Genomic DNA, 21,929 nt, shown 5'->3' on the forward strand with positions numbered 1-21,929 from the left:
AGAGAGAGGGACGGAGAGAGAGAGAGAGAGAGAGAGAGAGAGAGAGAGAGAGAGAGGGAGGAAAGCCAGCACCCAAAGTCTGTCATTGTTCATCTATTGTAGGACCCCTGTTTCTCTGTCTTTGACCCTTGGGGCCAACTGCCTGTCATTATAACACACTGTCTTTTCCTAAAAACCCACTGGGGTCAAGGGTTCGTGCTATTGGAACATATTTACAGCCCTTGCTAGTCTTTTAGTGTGGACAAGCTCCGGCCCATTTGACACCGAGTCCTGCGATAAACACTGAGCTTGTGAACCGCTATTACCCATATCATCTTGATAACAGTCATCATCTAAAAGAAAGTCAGTGTGTATTCAAGAAGGTAGATAAAAACCAAATTGCTGCATTTCTGGAATAAAATATGTTATTTGGATCAGTTTCTTTTCTCACTGTGTGTTTTTTGTGCTTTAAATGCTGTAACAGTACCACGCTTGAGATTCCTTTCTGGCTGTGTAAATGTTTGCTCTCGAATCGTAGGCTGTGCAAATCTGTCCTTTCCATCAGGTGAAAAATCCCAGACAGGATCCTGACAACGCATTCAAGGGCTACGCCTGTGATTTCGGGTGGGTGGGTTTGCAAAGAAAGGTGTGGGGAGGAAAAGCCACAAATATAGCCCAGATGTTTCTCATTCACACACACACACACACCTCATCATGGAGGAGTCAAGTTACTCACGCTCATTTGAGCTGATCTGATTTTACAAACACAAATGTTGCCTCATTATCAAACGCGGCACCCTTCTTATCGGAGCTTGGATATTGTGATTCTAAGTTCTCCATCATCTAAAGCGCTTGGAAACTGCGGGATATGTTTAATACAAGTCGCTGAAAAGGGGCACCAGAGGCTGCGACTGTGACATTAACACATTCTCTCTCACACACACACACACACACACACACACACACACACACACACACACTCAGAAACCGCGGGATATGTTTTATACAAGTTGCTGAAAAGGGGCACCGGAGGCTGCGACTGTGACATTAACACATTCTCACACACACTCTCACAGAAATCATCCACTTTCGCCGAGACGCACTTCATTTTTCCCTTCCCGTGGAAACCGGCGGCCCTCTCCCCTGATAGGATGCGCAGAACAGACCTGAAAAAGAGCTTGATGATTATTTCAGGGAGGCATCGGAAAGGCAGACTTTGTGATCCAAGAAGCCTAGTCATTATCAGTGCATTGCTCAGGTGCCCGGAATCCTAACATTGCAAGGAAGGACGGGGGAAAAAACTAAAAATTACATTTCACAGTCTGCTAGCTTCACCCGCTCTGATTCAGTTAAGATATGGATACCATTTAAAATAATCACAAATTCTGTGCTCCACTGAAATTAATTCATCATTGCCATAAGTTACAATGCATACAAAATAAAGCAATGCGGCTCTGCTATTCTCCAATATTTAACAGTTGAGAATGCTTAATAGATCAAAATGCCAGATTTTTGAAAATGATGATGCAAAGTTTGAATTTCATCCCGTGCATCTGTACTACATGTGAAATTGAGAATATGCTAATTAAAAATGCCACTGAACAGCTAAAAATGCTCTTTAAAAGTTAAACCATGCATGCCAGCAGTCTTTTTTGGTTCTTAGGGGTCGCCATACACCGTTAATGACTCTCCTCTAAACCTGAATGTACTGTAATATTACAGGCCCCCTCTTCTCAGATAGAGGGATTTCAAAGTGATTCACAATGGACGAGATTATAGAGTAAAAAGAGCATGAGGGAAATCATATTTATACCACGAGTTCAAAAATGAAAAGGGAGGATGAATACATCGCTTTTCAGGATTAATAGTATGCAAAGTAACCGAATAAAGTGTTGTTATCAGTGGTAAAATGAGAACACATTCAAGAAAAAAAAATTCAATTCACGATAAATAGACCATCTGTGATTCGATTCATTCAGCGCTGAATGTTCAGAACTTAATTCTAGGCTATTTACATTAAAAGAAGGAGAAAAGGAGAGGGACATGAAAAGAAAGACAGAGAGAAAAAAAGCACAGACTAAGGGGACAAAGAAAACTGCGATAAATCCTGAAGAAGCCCTGAAACAAAACCAAATCCTTGAGAAATAAAAACACACATAATTCATAAATTCTAAACAACGTGACCTACAAAGCCGGAGTTTCGTTCAGATTTTCCAGCACTTCCGGAAAAAAACAACAAAACTTGAGTGTTTCCAGTTCTTTCCAAATTCTTTCCAGCAAGCACCTCCCTCTCGGACAAAAGCAGCTCCAAAAGTGGGTGCCTAGACAGTGACGCTGGTATCTCATCAAGCAGTCCCTGCGCTTGCATTTTGGGTAATTTCTTTAATTAACTCTGCCCACCTAATCATCAGTAATTGACCTATAAAAGTAGGAGGCCCCATTGTCTGCTCCAATCATCTCTGGCAGGAAGAGAAAATCTCTCCCTCGCTCTCTTTCTTACTATTTATCCATCGTCTTACACTATTTACCTGCCTCAAATGCATATTTCATTTCATTTCATGCCGCAATTATCCTTTGTGACACCGGCTGCGTGTGGGGCGAGATTAAAAGCCTTGGGGTGGAGGGGGCGAGCGCTCGCCCTGCCTGGGACACGTGTCCGCGTTAACGACCGGGACGGCCCTGGTGCCGCCACACAGACACGAAGCCGCGGAGAGACATAGCTCATGGTGACGTTTCCACTTATTTGAGGCTGATTAGGGTCATTATGTCGCACCGCGCTGATTTATGTTGTCATTCTTTCGGCCCGGTCCTGCATCGATAGATCTTAATGAATTGGTAAATAAGGGTGAAGATTACAGTTGACAACACCCCAACATTTCTCATTCATACCCGACAAGATTTATGTAACCAATTAGGGCGGTAACAGGCGAGATTGGTCGAGAGAAAAATAATCTTTCCTGAGGAAAATTACCCCGAGTCTAAAACCTCGACAAAATAGATAATGGGCAGTCTTTAAGGGAGACTTAGTTACAGAGCGAGAGCCCGGGCTGAAGGGTTCGCAGAAGTGCATTTAAGGAGGGAAGCGGCTCTTGTAGGACTTTCAAATTGATTTTTTTTCTTAAAAATTCAACCACACGACTGCAGGAACTCGAGCACACGCACGCCAGCCGCACACACGCAAACTAATCAGCCACCATCTGCATGTCCAAACCAGAGGCCATGAAATCAGTGGATTAAAATTTAACCTCTCGCCAACAAAGCAGCACTTTGATGTGCAAATGTGAACTCAAGGAGGTAGATTGCAAACTAGTACAATGCACACACGCACGTGCACAAAAAAAATTAAAATTACAAATCAATCGTTTCTCCATGACTTCACTGTGTGATGATGCCTCGACTGAAGAAAGCCATTTGCATTTTTTAATAGTCTGGTATTTCAATTATTTAATTTACATCTGTGCGGCAAGAGTAGCCAGTTGACTCATTTCACATTAAAATATCAGATAAAAAAGGCTGATCATCAATGAGCGCAGACAGGCCGATGAGGACCCGGAGGGACGTGGGAGAACAGAGGGAGGAAAACGACAGTGATGCTGGCGTCGTCTCATCCAGCTTCCCCCTTCAAGCACATGCAAATAAGGCTGTGATGCTTAACTGCATCATTTATGGGGATAATAGCGGCATCATCATTACGGGACTCAAATTAAATTACATCACAATTAGCATAACAAAGTGATTGGTTAAACTTTCAAAACAAATACCCGCCTTGGCTAATGAGCGGTGTTAATTGCCACATACAAAATGTAGGTAAACGTGTTTTGGTTAAACAATTTTTGAAATTCATATATTACTTTTTTTTGTTTGTTTGTTGTTTTCTTTTTATTTATTTTTGGAGAGAGTGTACAATGAGGCATGGAAAAAGCTCATAGAGGGGATTTGCATAATAAAAAAAACCCAAATATGCAGCATTTAATTTTATCACACTAAACAAGCTATTACACAGACTCAGGAGAACAATGTAAATTATCTATCTGATTCTCTATATAGTATGTACTAATCATGCAGCTCATTATGCATCACGGTATTAAATTATAAAGAAGACCACGTCCACATTCCAGCACAAAGCCATATAAAAACGTAATAATATGCTCACAATAGCCCAATAGCGAGCGTTGCTCACCCTTATGAATAAGTAAACAAATTATCTGCCCGCCTTTGATAGGGATAATTAGTACTTGAGGGCTAATCATTTGACTGACCCCACCTCCAAAATGGGACAGGCTTTTTAAGTTTTAGGTGACTATGAAATCTTAACTCTTTCAAATTAAAAAAATATTAAATCATAAAAAACACTCATGTGCATCTAATTAGAATTGTACAATTATTACCCTACAAAAATGACAACAGCTGCTCAAAAATTTATTTAACTCTTAATATAAAGCAGACAAAAAACTATAAAACTTACTCAAATGATTTAATTTCCCACCAACACGCTGTAAACTACACAAACACTTCACTTCAAATAAAATCACCTACTAGGCAAAGTCAAAGCACACTGCTCTTCGGCACACACTCACACACACTTAACGGCACGCGCACGCACACCCGCACAAAACCACATTCATTATCGTCATTGCCATTATCACCAGCAATTAACCCACAGATGAAAGCAGCCCACAAACCAAGCCGGGGAACGGCACAAGCCTTGAGGAATGACAGCGCGAGTGAAAAGACCCGATGGATGGATGAAAGCAGGAAAGCATGGATGGATGGAGGAAAAGGTGGCTTTATTACCTGCAGGTAAGCGGTGTGGGACGGCAGGCTGGAGAGGGTGTTTCGCGGAGAGTCGCGCGTCACGGGGAAGAGCATGCGATTATCAGTGTCATCACTCCAACTGTGTTTATACAGACTCGCATCATAAACAAGCGCCTCTTTGGCCCCGTCCCTCACGCGTCGCTCATGCATACTTAAATCGGCAGTGCACCCATTAAAAAAAAAAAAAGAAAAAAAAAAAAGACCCCTATCTCCTGACAATTATTCCTTCATCTCCACTTGTCACCGAGCAATTACGACAGCGTGCAGACAGGGCCCAATAGGAGACGCGGGGCTTTGGGAAGCAGTGCGACCGGCCGGGAACGAGGGGAGGTGATGAAAAAAGTGCCTTAAATGGAAATGTGTCGCCCTGACCTGGAGCTTTTCTGCCTTTTGTGACGCACTGGAAATACTGGCATCATTAGCATTAAATCTCTCCGAAAATTATCTGAAAATGCAACTAATCATTGCAGGTTTTACTGCTTCTGGGCTTCCTAATCTAAAAATGCTCTTCAAAAATGTCCCTCTTTCTTTCTTTCTTTCTTTCTTTCTCATTCTTCATTCATTAGTGCAAATGCTTGAATTATTTGAGTGTGTGTGTGTGTGTGACCGTGCGCACCAGTGTCTCTCTCACAGCCTGCGAGCGGAGCCGAGAACTCGGATCGCACTCCGCCAGCAGCCTCTCACTGCTCTCATTTGAGCGCGCGGCTTGCGGCACACGCACACACACTTTCTCTCTCTCCTTCTCCTCTTTTTCTCCTGCATTCGGACTCTAACCGAGAGGGGATTTAACACACGCGGCCAGCTGCGGAGGACATCCCGAGCCCCTAAAAATGCGAGGTACGTGTTCCTGCCTGCTTTTTTGTATTCAGTGAGATTAGCCAGCATGCGACTTTTTTGCAAGTCAAACTAGCGAGCTTTGCGTTTTCCTAAATAAAAACCAAAACATGCAACAATCTCAGCCGGGAAGAAAAAGTAACCTACCTTTTGAGGAACGACACACAATCCCACTCCCTGAAGGTAGAGGCATTTGAAGATATTCTTAGAAGCCTTGAAGCATTAACTTGCATCAAAAATGAGGAATAGGATGCCACTGGTAGGCAACAGCATCAGAGCAAGAAAAAAAATAGGGGGGGGGAGAGAGGTGGGGGGTATGAAAGAAAGAAAAAACTAGCTGACGTTCACTGTCAAAGCCATCATCAGTGAACTATTTACAGCGGTATTTACACGAGCGCCTCTTGCCCGATCACATCCGAGAAACCCGTGGCATTTTTACGCCTGTAATTAAAACAAATCAAGCAGACCTCTGATTGTTTTGGCACCCGAGGACTAATCGTACACAAAAATCAGTGGTTTGATTGTCAGGGTGGGGAGGTGGAGGGGAGGTACTTCTTTTTCCTGTGGTTCCTTTTTTTCCCTTTCGAGATGGATGGAGGGCTACTTTAGCAAGTTGAGTGATAGTATGGTGGAAATAATAAATAAATACGCCTGCTGCTGCTTTCCTTATTAGGTCAAGCTAACCCAAAAAAGTCCTTACGAGGGAAGTATTTGAGTGAGGGAGGACAAAAAAGCTTGGAAACCAGATGGGTTTGCAAATTTGTTTTTACACATGCATATTTGCTCATTTAATGCATGTAATTAAACCTTCAAAATCTGTCACTTTCGTATCTGTCGTATTGTAAACTAATGGTGTTTGTCAACCCTTTTTTCTCATTCTCTTGCCCCGCATGCCACAGATGTTTCTCCTAGCTGCTCCCGCAGACAGGAATCCACTCGCAGAGACGAGAGCCACGCTCGTCCCCAGGAGAGGAGTACAAAGGCCTGCACACGGCAGATGCAAAACCAAGTCCATCTGCTGCAGGCTTCCCAGCGCCACATGGAGATTGAAAAGTGAGGGGAGCGTTCGCGTAGACGCCGCTGGAACGTGAGCAAGGAACAAGCTCTTGGTAAACGGGGGAGATGTGAACGAGCAGATTTTAAATACAAAAGACTGACCTAAAAGCACGATTTATTTGGAAATGGACAACTAAGCAATTCCATATTCAAGCTCTAATAAAATCAATTGCCTCATATACAACTGTAGAAGGTCTTTAAAATATGCACACATCATGGTGAGCAAGAACTTTCAACGTTGTGCACGATCCACCCAAGCCAAGCATGACAGATTTATTTAGCTAAAAAAAACCTCCATGCACCTTAAACCACTTGAACTCCCCGCTCTGAGCATGATATAACAGGCTCCAAGCAGCAGATTAAATGCATATTTTAACTGTATGATATCATTAGAAACGGCTGAGCTCAAGCCAACACCGTTTTTTTGGGCCTCCACCCCTCCAGACTAGGGCAAACGCTCAGTGAGGAAGTGTAAAAGGTTGCACCGGCAGGCATGGAAGGCCTCTAGGTTTCAGCGTCACTGCAGGAATTGTGTCTAATGCGTCATATTTACATTTCGACCCAAACGCTATAGGCTACATCGCGCCCTAACCTTCACTTCACGAGACAAACAGGCCGTTTTTAGCGCTTGTTAGCTACTCTCAGTTCTCACTCATATCTGGTTTTATTCTGTCTGTCTCTCACTTAACTCCCTCTCTTTTTTTCATCCTCATTTCACAGGGCTTTGGACCGCAAGGTCAATGAGGACAAACAATTCCAGCAGCGGCTCTTCAGCGCATGCAGAAGAAAGTGTCGGGCGAGGGAGGATGGACTTGTGTGATGGCAGAGCTGGTGTCTCTGAGCGCTGGCATAATTTCCATGGCAACCCCCTTAACTATTAATTTTCAATTAAAGCAGACACAAAACACCCTGCCCTGAGCCCCCGGAAGGTGTCAAGAAGGGGAAACTAGGCCTTTTTGGAGCCACAACACCACTAGGCTCCTTCATAGTGGCAAAAATCACAACACTGAACATCTAAATCCTGTTTTTATTTCACAATCACACCAGTGAGAACACCAAAACCACAACTGAAACTCATGCATGGTTAATATTAGTGATTAATGTGATGATATTTGAATTATGTCCCTTGGTTGATTTCCAGAGGTGTTACCTCCCCCTTGTGTCAGTTTTAAAATCTGACAGGATTGTCAAAAAGCTATTTTTACAATTTTGGGGTGAATTTTAGTAACACTGCGTGAAATAAGGTGCACAAATCTAATTTGCTGCCAATAAATTGTACTATGCATAAAGTTGGACAGAAATAATGAGAAAAAATATGAATTATTTTTTCATTACAAATTATACTATTTAAAAAACTGTTAAAATGGAACTTGGAAGTTGGAAAAAAATGTATGTGCACAAACTCCACTAGTATAATACTTTTTTTTTTATCACGTTCTCCTGCGTGATTTTAGATGATCCAAAGTAGCCTTGAAAATCTGACCATCTGTACATGATAACTGGAAAAAAAAGACGTTACCTAGAAATATTGCAGAATCTTTAACATTTCTTATTCTTTTTTCCATTTTTCAAAATGCCAGATCTTTGTTTATACCTAATTAGATTCAATTTTGAATTCCACATTTTCAATTAAACCCAGTATGCTGGTATTATATCAGCCACCCTGCTCTCTAGATATTGGCATCAGCCCTTGAAAAACTCCTACCGGTCGACCACCACTAAAGACTGAGCTAACAGCAGATTAAGCTGAGCTAGTGTGCACTCACTGAGAGTCTGATGTGCGTTTTAGGCCTCACAGAAACGCCGGCAGCATTAAAGCTGTTCTCTGGCTGGAGAGTTATCCACTTGAGCTCATCTCCGCCTCCGATCCATTCGGCTGATGACTGAGCCTATGGAACGCACTCCGCGCTTGTAAACAGCACTAATAAACTCTAAGCCGAGGGTCTGCCTGTATCCTCAGTGTACACTTATTTGCACATGTATGAGTTTGAAACAAAATGTGACACTCAAACACTGCAAATTTAAAAGTATCTTAGTCCCTAATCACAGTCAATTTAAATCAAACACCTTCAGCCTTCATTAAGAGTTACACATCCCAGACTGATCAGCTGCTGTTTACCTAATTTAAGATCGTTGTGTAAGTCAATAACCATTGGCTTGGTTGACTAACAGAAGGTTTAGTTCCCCCTTGTGTCAAAATCTACAAACAGCGTTACCAATAATAATAATAATAATAATAAAAATAAAATAATAATCTGCATATAAACAAATGCATATATAATTATTTTTTATATGTAATTATTTATTTATTTTTGGTTATTAATTATTAATTTATTATTTATATTATATACACACACTACATATACACATATATATATATATATATATATACACACACACACACACACACACACACACATTTAATTACAACTTATTACATTTAATTGCATATTAATTAATCTATATTAATAATACTACATTTATCTCATTGCTTATAATTACATTTTAAAATATTATTTTAAGCAAATTATATATGCATATGTTGGTAATATATTGCCATTTACCACCTTGCTATCTAAAAACAAAACCTCAAATCCACTAATTATTTGTCCTCGTCAAAAATCAGCTTCGCTTATTTTTTTTTAGCTCAAGACTGTGGCATCTGTAGTGATCAGGATGTTCTTGACATTTCACAAGGCAAGAGAATCTTAGTCCCATTACCATGGTTTGATCTATCAATATACCCCATTCTCTTTTTGAGTTCAAAAACGTTAAGAAAAACTGAGATTAATGGCAAACTCATAAGACTGGCCTCTCTTCATCTTGATGTTCTTCATCACCGATCGATATGACCTGAAATGGACCATTAGAGCACAATGATTATATAACAGGCAGCTAAACATTATAATATACTGTACTTAAGCGCCGCCGTACCCATGGCAACCTCCTTTTGCCTTGCATGGCGAAACCTTAATGAAGTAATATTAAGTAGCCTATAATGGTAGTGTCCAAACGTATTTGCATATATACTTCGGTAGGCAAGGGAGGGGGACGGAGCAAAGCTCAACAATCACAACAGCACAAGATAAGATGAGCGTTTAATCCACAGCATTACTCTGAAAATAACAACCCCAAGCCTCAAAGAGCTCTGAGACGCAACGCACATCAAAATAAGCCGCTATCTGCGCCGGTAAATAAGCTACGTTTGGTGGCACCTCCATTAAAAAGCTAATTAAGCTCAAGGGCCGGGAGCGAGACGGGGGCCGGCTTCAGCTCTGAGGATCCCCGCGCAGGATTCCTCACATGTGACTTTCATTTGCGACCCTGGCCGGACGCCCGACAGGACCTCCCAGAGAGAGTGTTTGCTCGACTCAATATCAACAGGCACAGCGAGCGGCCCCAGGAAAAGGGCCCTGCCTTCAGTTCCTATTGAAAACAAACCAACCCCGGCAGCCCCGACGACATTCTCGTGCTCTCTCGTTCTCATTTTCTCCCTTTAATGATACCTGCTCTACTCTAGCATCTGTAGGGAGGATTGAAGTATACATTTCAGCGGAGAAATAAAAGAGATAGAAATGACAGAAGTCAGACAGTTCAAGCTGACCGGCCACTTCAAACAGAAAGCCCCGTAGAACGAGACAGACACTCCAGGTTAAATTGGCTCTTCTGTGTCTACCCTTAAAATGTGGGCTCCTTCAAAAGCGCATTTGAATTAGATGAGTTGATGAAATCAAAGACTTGACTGTGTGGGTAAATTTATACAAGCAAGTGCAGCTCACAGCAGTTTACCTGTTATGCGGCAGATTGGCGGCAGATGAAAGCAAACTGAATGGCAGCCGACTTCCTCGCTCGCTCAAGAGATATTATCATACTGTAAAGGCTGTAATTTGTATTAGCGTCGCATTGTTGGAGAAATGCAGGTAATGGGTATTTGATGCGCTTGGAGCTGCCAAACTTGTAATAAGATGAAAGGCAACATGACAAGTCCTCAACGATGACCACTCAACACGTTTGTCAACATGACAAAAAAAAAAAAAATCGAAAAAAGTAATGTTTAGTATTTTAGACTCTTAAACAACTCAAAAATAAAAGACGGGATGAAAAAAAACATTGATTATTGTAACCCAAAACAAAGAAAATGGATACTTTTTGTTGGTAACATTTCATCTTTATCAACACGACCACAAAACAAAAACAAATTAAAAACAAACACAATTCCCTTGTTTTTTAGACTAATTCATTTGTTTTTAATCTTAAAAGATAAAGGACAGAAGGTTGAAAACAAAACAAAGCATTTGTTTTATGGTAATGCATTTAATACCTGTCAACAAAACAAAAACAAACAAACAAAAAACTAAAAAGTAAAAAAACAATCTAAAAGTAATGCATTTGTTTTTTTTTGACTCAAACAAGATAAAAATCAGATGGTGAAAAAACATTGATTACTGTATTAAAAAATTGATACAACATTTAAAAAAATGTTTTTTTTAACTCAACACTTGCCAACAAGACAAAAACAAACAAAAAAAAGTTACATGTTTGTTTTTGCTGTTTTGACACTTAACTCAAAAGACAAAAGGAGAAAAAAAAAGAATTCTAATGAAATAAAATAAACACTTTCTCTATAATAAATATACAGATACTGTATAATATATATATATATATGTTTGAAAAACTTGTGCTCTTTCTGCCCAAATCTTCATTCTTCAAATTAAAATACCAAGCTAACTCTGAATTTACTAACAAAATAGTAAGACAAGTTTCATACCCAGTAAAATTAATCACAAAAATTCTGCTCAATAAGATTGAAATGTAATATTTGGAACAAATGCTTTCCTTAGATATATCTGAGAATAAACTGGGCTTCGTTTTTTTTAAATTTGCAGCATAAAGCATAAAGATTTACACAATAAATTTTTTTTTCATTTTTTTTTTTAATCACAAAGACTAGAAGAAAAAGAAAACAGAGAAACATATAACAATAAAAAGCAGCAGGAAAGTTGGACACGTCTTAGCTAGTTTCACATTACACCAGAACCCTAAAAGTACCCTGAGCTACATCCAATCCAGAGGTTTGATTCTATTCAATCAGACAGCAATTACTCCAAAAAAAAAAAAGAAGAAGAGAGAATTAATTCAGGAAAATGGCATCCCACCAAAGAATAATAAACTCATTATAAGGAAATTTCAAACTTAACCATTCTCCATGCCGCAGCTAATTTAAACCTAATTTTTACTAGCCACTAATTCACTAGGGGGGCGGGGATAGGAATTACATCTGGAGGTAATTCGCTGTATGGAGGCTAGCCAAATAAAAAAAAAAATATGAGAGAAAGAGGGGCAGGGATGGCTGAGGGGGGTTTCTGGTCTCTGAAAACTGCTGAATGTTTTCATAGTACTGTCATCAGACAGGTCAGAGAGGTGTGATTAGCGGGAGAATCCAACAGAGACACTGAAGTCCCGATAAAGTCCCAGATGATCAGACTCTAGCGAGGAGGCAGCCTTGTTTGGACTAGACGGTCTCACCCCACCACCGATATTTAAAACATGTCGTGCTGGATCACATGCCTCAACATCTGTGTCAACACATGATCAAAATCTGAAGCGGGGAAACGTTTTTTGGGTGCATCAGACAGCCTGAGAATGCAAGGAGAAGAGCAATTCCCAACCCCAATCGTGACCCAAATGGGTCTTTCTTTAACTATGAGCAGTTTTATGGCTGAAGGTTTGATCTTTATTAAAACTAACAGAATTCTTTTTGTTTTATGAATGTCACATTAAGACCGTCTTGGAAACTTTTTTCAAATGTCTTATGTATAGGCCAGATTTTATTGCTTTATCCTTGTCCTAGACCCAATATTAAACTATGAAAATCCACTATTAAAATAAATGACATTGTAAATGACAATATAAACAAATGTACATGTTACAATTAATATTAAAATAATATTTACGTGAAAATTTATTTTCAGGCAAGTTGCAAGTCACTGTGCCATTATTTCTATCACAATCAACAATTTAAAGTATTATTAAAAGTATTAATAAAACTAAGTGATACTGTGCCATTTTAATCAATCACCAATTTTCAAATTATGCAAAAAGTTTGAAAAATGTTATTTAATTGTGTGCATTTAGGATACATAACCTTAGCACAGGGGTAGGCAAGTTCGGTCCTAGAGAGCCGCAGTCCTGCAGAGTTCAGCTCCAACCCTAATCAAACACACCTGAACAAGCTAATCAATGTCTTCAGAATTACTAAGGCTATAGGCAGGTGAGTTTTTTTTCAGGGTTGGAGCTGAACTTTGCAGGACTGCGGCTCTCTAGGACCGAACTTGCCTACCCCTGCCTTAGCACAACACATTTTACACCAAAAGTTGTTTAAAATGTAATTTTCGCCACAGAAAGCTAGTAAAATTAAAGGCGGAAATGACATTTGTTGCTGCAGAAAAATTGAGAGTTGAGAGTGTTCAAGAAGTATTTGCCATCATTGAAGAATGCCCAAAAATTGAACATTAACAACATGTGAACAAGTAGACAGGCTCCTTGAATAGTTGAAAGCCTACAAAGACTCGAAGTGAAAGACTAAGACCCGACGGTCTCGTTTGTAGGCATTGCAGATACACGTCGGATCTGCTCTGGGTGGGAGAAAATGAAAAGTTTGGACTCCAATAATCTACAGTGAAAAGTGACTAAAAGAAGACATTTACATTCGACACAGAGCCTGACAGCCCCCACCTCAATCCCAACTACCCCCGTGTCCTCTTGAACAGAAAATGTGTTTTCCAAATGAAAATAAACTGAGGCTGGCCAGTTTGAGGCAGTTAAATTCAGGAATATGAGATCAAATAAAGACTCCTGTGGCGGCTGAAAAGAGAAATGAAATCGCTTCTGAGGAGAGATGTACTGGGTAATAAAATCACTCCTTTATATCTTCCTAAACGGCACATGTTCCCGTGGAGTGGTTAAGCTTTGGCGCGGTCGGTCAAAGACAGTATGCAAGTGGCAATTTTTACTTCCTGAAGATCTCCCTACCGATATCCTTCTTAAGTCTTGCGCTCTGCAATTTGGCAGAAATGGCGAACTCTTTAAATGTTGAGTTTTAGGAAAACTTTTGGCCCGAATTGCTTTAACAACACACGGTGAACGAGAACTCCATATTCCATTAGCCGAACATAACTGGAGGTCGCAATCTGGTGCCTCCGACGACCCGTTTCCATTATGGCAGGAACGGAGGATGAATACTTGCTCTTGATTGGACACAGTCAATAGTGCCGAGCGCAAACAAAAAACATCACAGGAACAACCGCTCCACTCTGAATCGCTTCAATTCATCCGTTCGTCCATTGACGGCGGAATTATGGTGCATTACCATAAACATGTAATTGATTTGCCTTTGAAAAGGTAGCCACAATAACTTTCAGACCACATTTTAGACAGCTATATTGAAGGGCATTAGCAAATGGAGGAATACATTATAATTTATAATACAGTGGTTATTAAAGTCTCAATAAAAAGGGTTTAGAGAGTGGAATGATTCACTTATCAGTTTGCTTGTGCGGTACTTAAAAGCAGCCCTCTTCTGTCATTTTAGCCGCAAAAAAGTAGCCTGTGATGACATTGAAAACAGCACTGCATGTACAAATTTCCTCCCGATGCAAATGGTTTCCATTAATTCTTGGAATGGAACAAAAATGATAATTGTTTATGCAAAAGGCAGGAAAAAAAAAATTAAATAACAAAATAAGAGTTCAAAATGGAAGCATTTGCTATGAAACACGCACCAGTCCCCATTTGATTTTCAAATACAGGCCAATCAAAAACACTGAAACAAATGTATTAAACGGCAGCTTCTATTCAAAGTACAAATTGCTCTGTACCGTAAAAAGCTTAGACTATTTGTACCAGAAGCTAAAGCACAGGAAAAGGGCCTTTCAAGCCACAATAAGCGTTTTCAAATAAGCCAAATAAAAAGTTCCCAGAGAAGTCAGGAATTTGAAAAAGAACAGTTGTAAAGAAAGAATGTGACGTGGGTTTCAAAACATACATGCATACACTGTACACTCTCAGAAAAAAAGGTACAAAAGTTGACAATGGGGTTAGTACCTTTTCAAAATTGTACCATTTATGTACACTGTAAAAAAATCCAACTTTCGAAAAGTTCTACTAACCAATGTAAAAAAGTAGCCTGAACAAAGAATGATTAGTAGAAGTCAGTTACATTTTTTGTGTGAACTGAACAAAAATACTCTAAACACGTCGCTAGCAAAAGTTGTTTTGTTTACCTTACTTAGATACTCAAGTATTTGTTCACAACATATCCAAATGTTCTCCCAACTTTTCAAATTGAGTCATCTGAACAAACAATTTTACATTGAACAATATTGCACAACTTCCCAGCATGCACTGCAGCTTGAAAACATTTTCTGTTAATAATTATTAAAATATTATCTTTGTTTTAAATTTTACTGGCATAAACTTAATTTATGCTGCTGCTGTCACTGGCAGCTAGCTGTCATGTGGATCAGAGTTCATATTTTTACTGATTTAAAATTTGTTGATCCTCACCATGGTTGAGAATCATGTGCTGAGGTACTGTATATGTGCATCTCATTGCAACTTGTTTAATACATTTGTCTCTGCATAAATGTTTGCCTTTAGTTTTAAGAAGCAAATACTACCCATAATATGTAGACGGATTTGAAAATAAACATAAATCTAAAAAAGATTGATAAAAAAGGATTGATAAAAAAAGATTAGCATTGCTAAATGCTAAAAAATCTTTGGTTGCTCTGACAGATCTTTTAACACTCAGTAGACTGACTTTTATTCATTAGATCAGGGGTCTCCTAACTTTTTTACACCACGGACCGGTGACGTTTGGAAAATATTCTGGCGGACCGGCTGGAGGGGGTGGGGGGGTGATATATATACAGTATAGCCTAATATATATATATATATATATATTTATTAGGCTATTATATAGTATTATAATAGCATTATATAGTAGTTCAACACATTATATTGTGTTTTTTTGTCACAGATCGGACTATTTGTTCGGATAAGCAAGAAATAAAATATTTAAAGCACAGAGAATGACAATGCTGTGCGCGCTTTGATTGTGTGCGAGAACAGCGCGTGAGTAACGAATTGAGCTCTCTTTCATTTCTTCTTCTTGTGGTTTAAATTGGCAAATTAATCTGCGAAACACGTGCGTGCCGAACGGTAGGGTCTCATCCGTACGTATTACGGATCAACTGCGATCCGTTTAACTCCAAATATGTGACAGATCAGAGCAATCTTTCATTTACTTATTTAACATGAAATTGTCAAATTGCTACTCCATATCAATCGCATACAAAGAAAATACAGAATAATTAGAACAATCATTAACATAAATAAATAACAGTGTCATATCTATACACATTTTTCCCAGAACATTCTTGCGACCCGGTAGCAATTCTTCCACGGCCCGGTAGTGGGTCGCGACACGGTGGTTGGGGACCTCTGCATTAGATGAATTAAAGTTGTTAAGTTGTCGGTTGTTAGTTGGGTTAACTTAAGTTGAGTGCGATAGGTTGCCTTCTTTTTTTTTAATTAGGTCAACTACAGTGTTTTTTACAGTGTACTAATATGTACCTTTAAGGTAATTATATGCACACTTTAGGGGTGAATAAGATACAAAGGTGTATCTTTTGACAGCTTCTGTAACCTTTTTTTCTGGGAGTGTACATATATGCAAAGGAAAGGCAAATTATAACATTTTATATTTTATACTTTATTTTTTCCCTTTTCATTGTATAGTATCATTGTCTAAGTTTTGATAAAGGTCTCTCATCTATATAACCTGAATCAAATTTAAATCAAATTGAATTTTTCACATGCTATTACAATGTTTACAACTGTTGATGCTGCTCTGCTGCGGTTTAATTCACTTCTCGGCTGATAGTGTCATCACAGTGAGCAATAATTGATTAATTAATAGATTAATTGCTGTGCAACTCTTAATGAACATCTTCAACACATCCTTGAATCTGAAGAATCACACTCAAAATAGAAGAAACTGCGAACGTTACAACCACGACCCATTTGAATTCACACATCCGAACCAAAGCCCACAGCATACTTCCAACATTTTTCCCCTCATCAGGACTTCGGCATGTACAAGACTCTCTGCCTTTTACTGGATAGAAAGCAGAAGGGAAGGAGGAAAAAGGAATGCAAGGATGTTCTGACAGTTTAAAAGTGCCCAACAGCTGCCGTCGGGTCATCTAAAAGCACATCCACCTCCCCAAACAAACTCAGACACGACTTCAAATACATAGCTAGACTCTTAGCTAATCCTTCCATTGTTCAGGCTCACTGAGTTTCGGCCCCCATTGCCCTTTCTACTCAAACTACACCCCTAGACTAACAACCGAACCCTCCGTGCCAGCGACCAAACTTAACTACGACACGGTAATAAATACCTACAAAAACCACCGAAACATGCATGACGCAAATTTTTCGACTTGCATCATGATAGAACCCCATCAGAGGAAGAGCCCAACAGCAGGAGACAGGCACTAAACAGGGGTCTTTTGTTTGGCCCGGACAAATCCATGCTTCCCCAGAGGACATATAATACTGTGCAGAAGTAGCAAACCGGTGGCTACAGTAGTCCAATGTGCACACGTACGAGAAGAGCTTTGGGGTTGTGTTACGAAGTGGTCTGTATTGAACGCCAGTCAATTAAAGACGAATTTGAATGTTTCCTCCTGACAAATAAATGCATAGGGGTGGATGGTTGCCACCAAGGTATGAGCCAGAAAGAACTTAAATGTCTTTTAATTACTTCAAAAGTGAGAGGAAAGTGGCGTCAAAGCATTACGCTGGCACACGGAAAGGGGTCGGCGTCCAAATTCGCCTGACAAGTTGCCACAGAATCAAAGACAAATGTTTCATTAGCAGGTAACTTTTTTTACAAGTCTCCGGCAGTTCCGATTTAACACACACCATGCACAAAAATAAATTTACACATGCAAATTATAAATGCAAGGCTCTTGCAACAGGACTTGAACTTTTCACACCTTTCAAAGCCACAGAATTGGCTGCGTTCAGCCTCTCTGCAGCTGCTGCTTTGCACTAATGCAAGACGGTGTCATATGAAAACTATTCCTCTACCCAAACCACAGAGCTGGTCATTAATGAAACACAGCCTGCACAGTGAGGTCATGAAAAGTCTACATTTCAGCAGCCACATATACAGTGAAAAAAGCATAATTCCCAAAGAATAGAGTAACAGGAACAAAAAAATACACACAATATATATATATGCATTTGTATTTTTAGATTTATTAAAATATTTATATTTTTGAAGCATTTTAAAATATAGATTTTTATATATGGTTTATGTATTTCTATATGCACATTATATGCATTCTAGAGAGCATTTGTTTAGACAACAATAAACTATGCAGTGCAGCATGAGTCATTCATATTTTTTCTGTTTCTGTTGTTTCAGTTTTTTTTTCGGTTTTCTGTTTATATTTCAGAAAAATAGAAATATATACAGTATATAAATATAAATCAATTTCATATGGGACTTTTAAAAAACGCCACACCTCAATGTGTCTGCACAGCAGAAATGCTTTTGAGCTACTGGTACATGAAGTTCCTGGGATACTGAGGCTACCGATGCAAACCGGAGCGGACGAGCCTCCAACCGTTTGAAGACGCAGAGGGGACGAGCGCTATCAGGACTACGAGGGCAAGATAATCGGTTTGTCACTCGGTGCGTCTTGTGGCATTCTGTTTTTCTAAGTCTGACTTTCAAACTCCCAGATCCAAAAAACTTCAAACAACCAAAATACCAGCACATTCATAAAACGGAACAGAACCGCTGGGAATTTAAGACGGAGGGAGAGAGTGCGTGCGCACACACATACTCGCACTCGTTCGCACAAAGGTAGCAGGCCTCGACAGCAGATGGTAAAATTAACATTTCAACAGTTCTCTTCTTTCATGTAGGTCTCGGCAGAACCGCCTTTTTTTCTGGAAAAATGTAAAGGCTAGGGTTTGGAAAGATGCAAGGCTAGAGAAAGCATCTGGAAAAAGGGAAGGAGAATATTGGCTTATTGCTCCTGATGGTCCTCCTCTATGAAAAATTAAATAGGTCTGTTTTGCAGGTTTGGCTCTCTGGAGTGCCCTCCGCTCTGTTATGGAAACATCATCTCAGTAATTTATATGTGCTAGAACACCTGGTGATGAAGGAAAATAAACTTTTTTGGGGTCTTCTTTAAATCTAGTCCGCTGACTTTTTCACCCTCGCCTAATCTCATCCGGTTTCCCTCGTTAGCGTCCAGACGCTGGTATATGCATTCAGGAGAAATAACCTGGAATTAACAGTGCTTTTCGTAAATCGACGCGCCCTCCGAACAGACACGCGCAGCTTCGCTGAGATATATTCAGAAGCTGTCTAATGCATTTCAAATAAATAAAAATCCAAGTGGGCGGAAAAAAAATAAAAGATCAAAACACCAAAGTGACAGACTCATTTGAGTCCATTGAATGGAACGCCTGAGTAGAGGCCATTAATTTAGACACAGTTATGGCTAAATTACATGTGTTTCACCTCTGTGACATTTTAAATGCAATTAAAAGCTGGTTATGAAATTGGGGTCTTCTTTAAATCTAGTCCGCTGACTTTTTCACCCTCGCCTAATCTCATCCGGTTTCCCTCGTTAGCGTCCAGACGCTGGTATATGCATTCAGGAGAAATAACCTGGAATTAACAGTGCTTTTCGTAAATCGACGCGCCCTCCGAACAGACACGCGCAGCTTCGCTGAGATATATTCAGAAGCTGTCTAATGCATTTCAAATAAATAAAAATCCAAGTGGGCGGAAAAAAAATAAAAGATCAAAACACCAAAGTGACAGACTCATTTGAGTCCATTGAATGGAACGCCTGAGTAGAGGCCATTAATTTAGACACAGTTATGGCTAAATTACATGTGTTTCACCTCTGTGACATTTTAAATGCAATTAAAAGCTGGTTATGAAAGAGTGCGGACTTCCTCGTGATGAGGGAAATTGCTGCAGTGATTAACATGCAAACGAGCTCACGCTGGCGGAGTAGATTGAGGTTTGAAAACCCCATTGACTTTTGTGTGATTATCTATTTACCAGTACACAGCCTTCAATCTCTCGCCGTTCCCCCGGCGCACTCACTCAATTACACTCCCACCTTTATTTACGACTGTACGATGGGCTCGAAGCGTCCATTCCGTCGAGCAAGCTTTTGTCTAAAAATCGCGATTTGGATCAGCAGTGGCCCTCCTCGGAGGGAGCGCAGAGCTGGAGCATGTCAAATATCAGCCCTACCATTTGGCTACGACGATTCTGTAAACGGTTCATTAACAAAACGTCTCCGACTGCAGTTTTACAAGTTGGCCCCTGATAAATTGTTAAGTTGGAGGAGATGTTCCAGATGAAGATGATGGGTCTTCTGAACACACGGCCTCGCCAGAGGAGCTCTGGATTTAGATGGAAATGAACTGCGCTGGAAACACTCAGAGCGCTATTATGTTTCGGCGTGTTGATGCAATTATTATCTGAACGCCTGGCAGCATCAGAGGAATCTAATTTAATTAATTTAAACGGATGAATAACCACAAAATTCCTGTTGTAAAAATGTGCACAGCTATAAATGCTGGAAATTCAAAAATAAGTCATATCTTGATTTTAAAATCCCCCCAAAAAAACAAAAAACAAATACCCACTTTTATGAAAATAGATGATGCATAACGTATATTTTTAACAAAATTAAGATTTTAAAATCCACATATATGAGAAAGTGTTTTTTTTGCCTTCACTGCTTCATTTTAAATGGTCCTGCAGCGTGCTAAATCATTTTTAAAATGCACAAATATTTAAAGCAGTCACTTAATTACTATCAGCTCATAAAAGCTGTGCATAATAATAAAAAATAATTAGCAAATGCTGTTTATTATAGTGCAGATCACACCACAGGATGCCAACTTCCCTATTTAAACTACTTAAACTACTTAAATTATTGTCACTGCCTCTATTAAACATGCTAAACTAGATAATAAAATATAATTCTAATCAAATATTGATATTCTCTTAAATAATTATACTGTATAAAAATAAAATAAACAGACCTAATTAGAATGTTTTCATAAACATTCTTCTGGACTATAATATCCCATTACTCGGCTCTCAGGTTTAGCCACCCAATACAGACAGAGGAGTCTGGTCTGTATGATCATTTTCCCCAGGATTCATGCTTCCGCACTGGGACAGAGTTTAGAGAAGCCCTCGGCTCTCTTAAAGCTCCTGCTTTTTCAAGTGCTCTCAGCCTGAACAAAACAAACCCTGTTGATCCAGCCAAGGGGGTTCAGGAGAGCAAAAAATGGAAACAGTGCCATCCAGTGATGTGTCTGGGCATTCCTCAAGGCTTGATCTCCAGGAAGCCCACAGACTGATATGTACTCTGGCAAAAGCCTGTAATCTGTCATTTCTTCTTTGTGGTGACTAAAGACAGAGAAACGTCTCGGCGGAGCAGTGGGCAAAACACATCAGAGTGAATAACGGTAAGACCCTGCATGTGTGCGAGCTGATTCTCAAGTAACTGTGAAGAGATACATCAGAAAAACCAGAACAAAACTCACCTGTCGTAATGTAATCTGTAGGGGAAAATAAGCGGATCGTTTCGGTCCTGAACACTTGACAAAAAGCATCTGAGGGTAAAACGTTGGCTGCTATTAACTACTACTGATCTTAATGCAATCTGATCGTGTCCAGAAAGCATGACATGGAAACATCTGATAAACTTGTACTCAAAAGCATCTGGGCTTCATTTTTTAGTTTGAAAATATACGTTTTGTGATGCAGACAAGGATTCTCCATTTAAACCTCATAACACTTTACATCATGTAATCATCAAACACTACAGAGTTAAAACTATCAAAATTAGGGTTAGTATGAAATCAAAACTGACCCTGTTTACATCTTACTGTACACAAAATATTATGATTTCTGAAACAACTTTTAATCAAACTCATCAAGCTCTTTATATATATATATATATATATATATATATATATACACACTTTTACTATCCAAAGAAATACCATTTTTTAAATATATTTTAATTATCCTGTTTCACTTGAAAAATACACCAGATTCAAAATTATGTTTTGAACATGTTTAATGGTGATTTTTAGGTTTAACAACATTTTAATTA

At 39.4% G+C, this 21,929-nt stretch overlaps 1 protein-coding gene across 2 annotated transcripts in view; it reads right to left on the minus strand.

Annotated features, from left to right (window-relative positions):
- Positions 1–5,188, minus strand: part of LOC107658869 (forkhead box protein P2) — a 78,711-nt gene extending 73,523 nt beyond the window's left edge. For both annotated transcript variants that reach the window (XM_016447559.1, XM_016447556.1), the window contains exon 1: positions 4,774–5,188. In XM_016447559.1, the coding sequence (XP_016303045.1) occupies positions 4,774–4,944 (171 nt within the window). In that variant the 5' untranslated portion in view covers positions 4,945–5,188. The remainder of the gene's footprint in view (positions 1–4,773) is intronic.
- Positions 5,189–21,929: the final 16,741 nt, after the last annotated feature.

This window comes from Sinocyclocheilus anshuiensis, unplaced genomic scaffold (assembly GCF_001515605.1).
Source record: "Sinocyclocheilus anshuiensis isolate Anshui unplaced genomic scaffold, SAMN03320099.WGS_v1.1 scaffold283, whole genome shotgun sequence".
In the NCBI taxonomy this organism is placed as follows: domain Eukaryota; kingdom Metazoa; phylum Chordata; class Actinopteri; order Cypriniformes; family Cyprinidae; genus Sinocyclocheilus; species Sinocyclocheilus anshuiensis.